The sequence below is a fragment of the Anopheles funestus genome, chromosome 2RL (genome assembly GCF_943734845.2).
Source record: "Anopheles funestus chromosome 2RL, idAnoFuneDA-416_04, whole genome shotgun sequence".
Classification (NCBI taxonomy): Eukaryota; Metazoa; Arthropoda; class Insecta; order Diptera; family Culicidae; genus Anopheles; species Anopheles funestus.
Window position 1 is genome coordinate 82,904,887 of NC_064598.1, and position 9,760 is coordinate 82,914,646.

The 9,760-nt window shown below is 45.1% G+C and overlaps 1 protein-coding gene across 6 annotated transcripts in view; it reads left to right on the forward strand.

Annotated features, from left to right (window-relative positions):
* The window catches only part of LOC125775026 (neural-cadherin-like), a 254,791-nt gene extending 245,435 nt beyond the window's left edge, over positions 1 to 9,356 (forward strand). For 5 of the 6 annotated variants that reach the window (XM_049445434.1, XM_049445435.1, XM_049445430.1 and 2 more), the window contains 6 exons: positions 285 to 3,904; positions 3,981 to 4,151; positions 4,261 to 4,502; positions 4,597 to 4,806; positions 5,064 to 5,237; positions 5,339 to 9,356. In XM_049445434.1, coding sequence (XP_049301391.1) covers positions 285 to 3,904; positions 3,981 to 4,151; positions 4,261 to 4,502; positions 4,597 to 4,806; positions 5,064 to 5,237; positions 5,339 to 5,457 — 4,536 coding nt within the window. In that variant the 3' untranslated portion in view covers positions 5,458 to 9,356. The remainder of the gene's footprint in view (positions 1 to 284; positions 3,905 to 3,980; positions 4,152 to 4,260; positions 4,503 to 4,596; positions 4,807 to 5,063; positions 5,238 to 5,338) is intronic. The other variant, XM_049445436.1, reaches the window with a different exon arrangement.
* The last annotated feature ends 404 nt before the right edge of the window (positions 9,357 to 9,760 follow it).

Sequence of the window (9,760 nt, forward strand, 5' to 3'; positions counted from 1 at the left end):
AAATGATTCGTACGGGACCGGTGCCGAACGTTATACTGGACAGGAGTTTTTACCTCAAGTAAATACTCTAATTTAATTAAATCAAACAATTTTACAAACTTTCTCTTGTGTCGTTGCACACAAATAGTGCCCGGATGGAACATCAATAGCTTTGTAGGCTGTATTAAGTCAAACACAATTTCATTTCGAAGCTTTAATTGAATAGCCCGAACCAAGCGTCTTGGTACGTCGAATGGAAAATAATAACTTTGCCTTTGTATCTAACATTTCCATCCCAACATTAGCCTCTCAACCGAGATCCACCCCATGGACGGGCGTCATGGAAGTTCACTGTCTTCGCCCAGGACGAAGGTGGTGAGGGATTGGTTGGGTTCACCGAAGTGCAGATCAACCTGAAGGATGTTAATGACAATGCGCCACAGTTTCCCAATGGTATCGCGTACGGTAATGTGACCGAAAATGGTACCATCGGTATGCACGTGATGACTATAAAGGCCGAAGACTACGACGATGTGAACGAGGGCACTAACGCGAAGGTGATCTATTCGATCGAGAAAAACGCTATCGAGGAAGATACGGGTTTGCCGATCTTTGACATTAATCCCGATACCGGGCTCATCACGACGGCCGTATGCTGTCTCGATCGGGAGAAAACACCCGATTACTCGCTGCAAATTGTGGCCACCGATGGTGGTGGTTTGAAGGGTACGGGTACGGCATCGATTAAGGTTAAGGATCTGAACGATATGCCGCCCCGTTTCACCAAGGACGAGTGGTTTGTGGAGGTGGAAGAAACGGATGGTAGTGTGCTGCCCGAGGCACCCATCCTAACCGTAACCGTGAACGATGACGATGAGATAAACAACTTCCAGTACAAGATCATCGAAAGCAGTGGCTACGGAGCGGACAAATTCGCGATGGTAAAGAATGCGGACGGAACCGGCAGTTTGAAGGTGGTACAACCGTTAGACTACGAAGACCCGATGCAGATCAATGGGTTTCGCTTTCGGATACAGGTCATCGACAACGAAGGGATAGACGAGAGCGACAAGTACCACGTCGATCATTCCTGGGTAATTGTGAAGTTGAAGGACATCAACGATAATACACCGCGCTTTAAGAAACCCCACATTGAAGCGGCCGTTTACGAGAACGCGGATGTTGGGAAAAATTTAGGCACTTTCAAAGCAGTCGACATCGATAAGGGTGGCAAAAGTAAGATCACCTACAGCATTAATCGTTCAACGGATCGGAAGCGTCAGTTTGCCATCAACCAGGAAGGTTCGGTAACGATCCAGCGTGAACTGGATCGGGAAGCAATGTCGAAACATGCGCTAGAAATTCTCGCCACCGACGATGGTACACCGCCACGCACCGCATCCGCCATCTTGACCGTGGTGGTGAAGGACATCAACGATAATGCGCCAGTGTTCGCGGAAGATTACCGGCCTATTTTGCTCGAAAACTCACCACCGTCAAAAATTATTGAAATATCCGCAGTCGATAAGGACGATCGGCTTAAAGGTAATGGGCCACCGTTCCAGTTCCGCATGGATCCGGATGCGGACGATGTGATTCGCACATCCTTCAAGGTGGAGCAAAGTAATAAAGGCGATGGTATGGCCATCATATCGTCCCTGGGATCGTTCGATCGTGAGTATCGCAAACAGTACACGATCCCGATCGTTATCAAAGATTCGGGAACACCACCACAGACCGGTACCAGCACGCTTACGATCACAATTGGCGATTTGAACGATAACATTATGCAGCCCGGTTCGAAGGAAGTCGTCGTGTACAATTACCAGGGTCAGGCCCCGGACACACCGATCGGGCGTGTGTTTGTGAACGATCTGGATGATTGGGATACTTCCGACAAGTTGTTCTACTGGGACGAGGCAGAGAATCCACGCTTCAAGCTAGACGACACGTCCGGCATGGTGACGATGAGACGTGGCGCACGTGAAGGACGCTATAAGCTACGGTTCAAGATATACGACCGTAAGCACGCGCAGGAATCGCACGCTAACATGTCGGTGGTGGTGAAACACATCTCGTACGAAGCGATCGTCAACTCGGGCTCAATCAGGCTGATCGGCATCACGGATGAAGATTTCATACGAATCTGGAACTATCGCACACAAAACATCTTCCGCAGCAAGTTGGAACGGTTCCGCGAGAAGTTGGCAGAGTTGCTGAACGTGGACGTCAAGAATGTGGATGTGTTTAGCGTGCAGATGAAGGATAAATCCGTCCCGCTCACGGATGTGCGGTTCGCTGTCCACGGTGCATACTACTATAAAGCAGTACAGCTGAACGGGGTCATATTGCTGCACAAGGAGGAAATCGAGCAGGACGTCGGCATTAACATTACGATGGTTAATGTGGACGAATGTCTGTTGGAGAATGCTGACTGTGCCGGTTCCTGCACTAGCATTATCGAGGTCCAAACGAACCCCTGCTTGGTGAATGCCAATAAAACTGCCCTGGTTGGAGTGCAGATTAACTCCACTGCGGAATGTGTTTGTAGCTCGCGAGAATACAAACAGCAACAAACGTGCAAATCCCACCCATGTCTAAATGGGGGCCGCTGTACGGATTCAAAGTCGGGCATCAAGTGTTCCTGTCCGCCGGGCTATACTGGGCCACGGTGTCAGCAGGTGGTGCGTAGCTTCCGTGGTAGCGGTTGGGCCTGGTACCCACCGCTCGACATGTGTGACAAATCGCACATTAGCGTCGAAATCATCACAACGAAACCGGATGGCTTAATCTTTTACAACGGACCTATAACTCCACCGAAGGAGGACGATACAACGAAACAGCTGTCGGACTTTATCGCACTCGAGCTTGAGCAGGGTTACCCGCGCTTTCTCATCGACTATGGTTCCGGTACGCTGGAACTACGCATCACAACAAAGCATCCACTAAACGACGGTGAGTGGCATCGTATCGATCTGTTCTGGGACACGGAACAGGTTAAAATGGTGGTCGATTTTTGTAAAACAGCCGAAATCACCGAAGCCGACGATGGCAATCTGGTGGAGTTTGTGGACCATACCTGTCAAGCGCTTGGCAAGGTGCCACAGTTCAACGAATATCTTAATCTCAACACACCGCTCCAGATCGGTGGTGTCTTTAGGGATAAGTTCGATTACACGTACAACCGTTGGCAGTACATGCCGGTTGGGGTCGGCTTTGAGGGATGCATCCGGGAGTTCAAGCATAATGGCATTCTGTACGATATGTCTCATCCGGGACTTTCGAAGGGTAGTGCACCGGGATGTCTGTACACGCAGGAGGTGTGCGATCTTAATCCACAGGTTGCTCGGTGCTTGGAGCATGGCAAGTGTGTTGGTAGCTACGACGAAGCCAAGTGTGAGTGTAATCCTGGTTGGACGGGAACCTACTGCAGCTTGCCTACAACTCCGACCACGTTCAAGACGCATAGCTACGTCAAGTATGCGCTCAGCTTTGAGCCGGATAAGTTCACGACTCAGATTCAGCTGCGATTCCGTACGCGCGAAACGTACGGCGAACTGTTCCGCATCAGCGATCAACATATGCGCGAGTATGGCATTATCGAGCTGAAGAATGCAAAGGTTTATTTCCGGTACAGCTTAAATACGGGCCAGGTGGATGAGCAGGAAGTGGCCCTAACGGCGGTCGAGGTAGACGATGGACAATGGCACGTGGTGAAGGTGCAACGTTACGGTTCTGCCGCTATACTGGAGCTCGACGGTGGTGAGGGAGCCAACTTCAACCAGAGCTTTTCCTTCGACGGTCATCAGTGGTTGTCGGTGAACAAGCAGGAGGGTGTATTTGCTGGAGGCAAACCGGAGTTTACCGGTGTAAAGACGTACGATGTAAAATCTGACTATCAGAAGAGTTGCATCGATGATATTAGGTAGGTGAAGTACTGTGGGAATTAGAGTCCTGGGCTATTGAAGTAACCCGAGTTGTTCTTCCCTTAATTTCTTCAGATTGGATGGTAAAAGCTTACCACTTCCACCAGCCACCAATGGTACGCAGTGGGGTCAGGCCACGATGGCAAAGAACATCGACCGGTACTGCTCGTCCAACAATCCCTGCCAGAACGCGTACTGTCCCGATCCATTCGAGTGTGTCGACCTGTGGAACAAGTACGAATGCGCGTAAGTATCTTCTTCCGTAGTTTGCAAAATGCTTGTTTTTGTGCAGCATCCAGTAATGTACCATTTCGACTACGTTCGTTATTGTTTCGTTTTCATTGCCCGCGTACAGCTGCGGTGATGGTATGATCATATCACCGGAAGGGAAAACCTGCATCGACCGTAACGAGTGTCTGGACTATCCGTGTCTGAATGGTGGCACTTGCATCAACCAGGAGCCCCGCCTGAAGTACAAGTGCATCTGTCCGGACTCGTACTGGGGCGAGAGTTGTGAGTTTCTGAAGGAACGACAAGCGCTTAAATTCAGCACCAGTGCCTTGGCCGCCGTAATAGCCTGCCTATTACTGATCATTAGTAAGTGATTTGCCCCGTGGTCCCCGTGGCCGTACCGAAGCCCCTTTACTATACCGTCACTGTTTTGCCTTTTACAATCACGTTTTGTCCACAGTTTTGCTGTTTGTATATTTCTCCTGCTCCCGGCGTCGTTCGGCTAACTTCAACAAGAAACCGGCCACCAAGGATGACATCCGCGAGAACATTATCAACTATTGCGACGAGGGCGGTGGCGAGAACGATATGACGGCGTTCGACATGAAAACGCTCAAAATCCCAATCGGTCCGCTGCCGGAGCTCGTCCAACATAAGGCACCGCCAGTACGTAAGTAGCGTGGTTCGTTTGCATGTGCTGTTTCGGTATGCAACCAGCATGAGCATACTCTGCATCACACAAACTGTTACCCTAGTGCTTGCCTTGTTTCATGTTTTGCCACATTGCCTTCTCACTGTCTTTACGTGTGTGTGTGTGTGTGTGTGATTTCCGTAAAACAATTTCCCCGCTTCGGGGCTAATGAATGTTCCCGGTTTTTGCTTGTCGTTCTCTGCACCGATGGACAACAAAATGGGTACGCCACGCAGGTCCAGATATTGCCGTCGTGTCCGACCAGGTCGTCGGCAAGGTGGACGTGTTCCTGGACGACCGGAAGCGACGCGTCGACATCGACCCAGCCTCCGGGCCATTCGACGATCTGCGTAACTACGCCTACGAAGGTTGTGGGAGTACCTCTGGCTCGCTAAGTTCCTTACAGTCAGGTAAATTGAAAAAATCGCCCAAACCCATCATAATCTTCCACACCTGCCCCGAACAGAACACTATAATAAATACCTAAAAACCCTCCACTGTTCCACCGCAGGTACGGACGATGAACCCCATGAGTATAGCTTTTTAACCACATGGGGTCCCCGTTTCGATAAGTTAGTCAATATTTACGAACCAAGCAAAGCGCAAATCGAAGATGACGATGTTAGTTAAAAGTAGCTGTCTCGCGGCCCAGGTGTCTAGGTCTAATCCGCAGGTCCGTGTTGTGTGTCGCATCGTTTTAGTTTTGTTCGGCCAGGCCCGCAGGTACGATACCGATGATGCGCAACACGGCTCCGTTGTAGATACAAAGCGTACAGTTTTGCGAGCATAGCGAAGAAACAAAGAAACAAAGAAACCAAAACCAATAGTCGTATACATACAAATATATTATATTTTCCTTATTGAAAACGTTCCCCATTCACGTGGGAAGTCGGGAACGGAGGCTAGCAGGTTCTCGCGTAGATATATTCTCTGTAAAAAAATACATTTAAAAAATCCCCAAATTACTCATTAACGGCACGCAATCGAACGATCTCCATTCGTGGGGAACGAAAGGGGAAAAAGCAAACAGTGCTGCCCCGAAAGTCGGACCGCCAATAGTGTTACCGTTTGCAAATGGGGCAAATAGATAAGGACATATTGAAATCGATTTTATTAACTTCCAATAAACCGTTCGTTACGGTAAAGGTGCATAATGCAGATTAGAATGATATGATCATGCGTGGACATTAAATGTACGCCATGATTTGACACCACTGCATTCGCTCTCATAATGTGTACCGTAAATAATGTAAATACTGCATGTAAAAAATTTAACTCAACTATTCGTCTCGTGCAAATATACTAGCTCCATACACCCGGGTTAACCGGGCAAAACTGGAGAATGATAAATGAGTGTTCTTTATGAAAGGACGTTACGAAGGATGCTCCACCAAGGTGAAGAAAAAAAAATCAACATGGGTGATGGGTGGGTGAATTAGCTAATGGGGTATGGGGATGAGATTTTTTTTATAAAAAATATTTTATCATCCATTTGCATAAGTGTGTATCGGTGTGTTCCTTCGAAAGGATGGAGAAGCTAATGCGAATGGAATGCTGGTGTTGCGTGGGAATCATAAAGAAACGTGATCGATGGATGGTTAATCCTTAGAAACTCCACACTAAAACCCACAAGATGTAACAAATCGATCAAACGTTGATGTTGTTTTATTGTTCTTGTTTGTTTGTGTTGCTCAAATGGTATATAGAACGAACGTGTGTTGGATACCAATACATACACAAACACAAAATCCTAGAACATGAAATGGACTGCATTTCATAAGCTGTATGCACTTCTTTGAAGCGCACCATTCAAAAGGTTCATAAACCATTAAAAGACAGACGCTTCAAAAGCAAACTAATCTGCTGGTCAACAGTTCATCTAACGCGATGGTCAGCTGATAGAGCAAATTTAGCAAAAACGTAATTTACCAAAAAACCCCCATTGAAACAACCCCACGAGGAAATAGTGAATCAAAATGAAAATTATAAAAAAAACACACACACACAAACAAACAGCAAAACAAAGCTCGTCCAGAAGCGAACGAAAAGCCACAAATAGTCAAACATTTACGAACAAAACTCTAAACTCAATCAGAAAAGGAAGGGAAACAAAAAACGCGGGGACAAAAGCTCAAAACCCGGTACATTTTACAAGCAAACACACTCACCAAAAATGCCGGACATCCTGCTCTTGGTGGAGTGAAAACTTTTTTTTCTTCAACTTCGGCGAACTGCGGCGAACAGAAAAGAACACTGCGCCGAGCTATTCACAAAAGCCAAGCTCTTTATCAAAAGAAAGCGCACCGTTCCAACTTAGATGGGTTTCTGGTTTCTTTCGAAGTTTTCTTTTCTTTTTTCTTTAGTGTTTAGTTTTTGTTTGCAAAGAGGGAGAGTGAAAACCCTTCCACAGCGAGTCAGTTTCAGTGTTTTGTTCTTCCTAAGGTTCGCTTTTAGCTGACCGTTAGTGAAAAGCGAGTGAATACCACCCCGAAAGGAAGGTCAGTGGCTAGAGCACATCGTCGGGTGTATGGTGGATCCGAACCGAGCCAAATCTCTTTAAACATTCCACCGTCGTGCTGTACCCTCCTCGTTCCGGCCGTTTTCCACACCAACAACCTGCCTGGAAAACTTTACATTTTCCGCCCGCCCTTTCCCAAATTGCCATTCACGAACGCAAACCGATGGTAACTTAAACCGAGCCACTCGGCTAACATCGGCATCGGGTGAAGGATCAATGGAAATTGTGCCATTTTACAACAAAAAAAAAACACGAGACAAATGAAGCCACTCACTCGTGCATCAAGAATAACTTGTGTTTTATCAATTACGATGAACGTTCCAATCACTGAACGGTGCAAGCAATGGTGGATGGATGACGGCATATACGGCAGGAAATGGGGTTCTATGTGGCAATGGATCAAAAGCGGATCATCCTCGTGCTGGAATATGAAGAAGATGAGCGATACGAACGAGCTTCTGTTTACCAATTTGAAGCGTTTATTGAGCGAACGTGCAGAACATCAGCACAGTACGTGTCTGCCGCAGTGCATAGAATGAATGCAATGGAGCTGCATTTTGCTGCAATGCATTTTCTGTCCCCTTTTTTCCGGCGCAACTGAAAGGATTTCGGTTTCGGTGTGTGTCTAGAATGGTGCGTTGTTTTTTTTCTTACTTTCATTCTTTCTTTACTGAATGAAAAGCAAACGATGAAAAGATTGTTAGATGTTATCGGACGTGTTAGGAGAGGGGGGAGGGAGGTTCGTTTCTTTTATCCCCCACCCACCCCGCCATCCTGCTTTGTTCTGTTTGAGCATGAATTTACATACTTTATCAGATTATCGAACCGAATGAATCCCGCCAGTGACCGACGGGTTTAAGTTTGTGTTTGTTTTGTTGATCTGCATTGATAGGTGTTCCGTGTGGAAGGAAACCTTAGATTTATAGAGATCGCCAACAGTAAGTATTTTATTTTATGCCGAACAACCACACTAGCTGGAATAGAAGAATTATTGATTTTTAATGCTGTTATGCATCCTTCTACGAACTTTTGCTGCTTCTTGGTGTACTCATAAGCAGATTTCTCGGAAAGGATAAGAGCATCGATGGAATCCTTACAAATAAAAGTATATTTGTTTGCTTTTCTAGTTAGATATCTCGAGGAGGATATCTCGAGCTACTCGAGGAGGTTTCTGTTTATTTTTTTTTTCGAAAAGGATTGTTATTCGGTTCCCCGAACAAGTTCGAACCAAGTTGGATACTTGTTCGGAAAGCATACAAAAATGCCAGTGGGTAGCAAAGAAGTAACGAGCGCTCGGAACCGTTTCTGGGTTATTTACGATACCTGATTGAAGCGCAAACATAGTTGATTCATCTAATTGTGTGTGTGTATGTAAAACGAGTTGGAGGGAATTGTAATATAAATAAAATAAAAATCGATAAGTGTAGTATCTGCAGCAAGGAACATAAATCAAAAACCAATCTTCATCCGGTTGCCGCCGGGATGATCGCAAAACGAAAAACTCGAATGCAATTCGACTGTAATTGATCACTTCGATCGGTAGGACAAAAAAAAGGAAGAATGAGCAGAGTGAGAAAGTGCAAGATTCAAATCAAAATGAAATAGTACATACGAAACATGAAAGTGTAGTGTCCAATCAACTAAACCAAGCAACAAAAAAAGAAAACAGGCCATAAGCGGACTATAAATGGATTATATATAAAACGATAACCAAAAACAAACAGAACAACAGAAGAAATACAACAAAAAGGAAGAAAAAAAATCAGCATTTAAAACGATGCCGGTACTATATTGAAACAAAACACTCCACTTCATTGGGTTTGTGAGACATATTTTGTTTTTTAGGTTTTTAAGTAAATTACAAACAAATGGGATAAAACCCACTTGTTTGGTGAGCAAAAAAAAAACGAGAAAGAAAAAAAATCAAACAAAAACCAGTCACAAGAGAGATGTGAAAATCGTACGTTGTAAAGATAAGAGTTTAATAAAAAACTATTAAATACAAACCAAACACTCGATCGTGTTGCGTTGTTTGATTTACATCGAAACTGGAGAAAGAAACTGATAATGGAATTAAGGTAATATAAAATATGATAAATTATACTTTGATTTATATTCAAATTCATTGTTAAAACAGAATTCATAGTTTTAATAAAAATGGTAATTAAGTTAATTAAATCTTTTCATACGGAGCTCACAACATTTGCATACCATATTAAAGCAATGTTAATGTGTTTTCTCACGTTGTGTTCCCATATGGAGTGTATACTACAATATATAAAATTCTACGTTATATATTCATTTTTCACTGCACGATTCATTTTTTTTATTTGGTATAAGCTTCTAAAGAAGTACTTTTTAAACCTCTGCAAGAACTTCTACTCACCCTGCTGCAGTGCACAGGAAACTTCCATT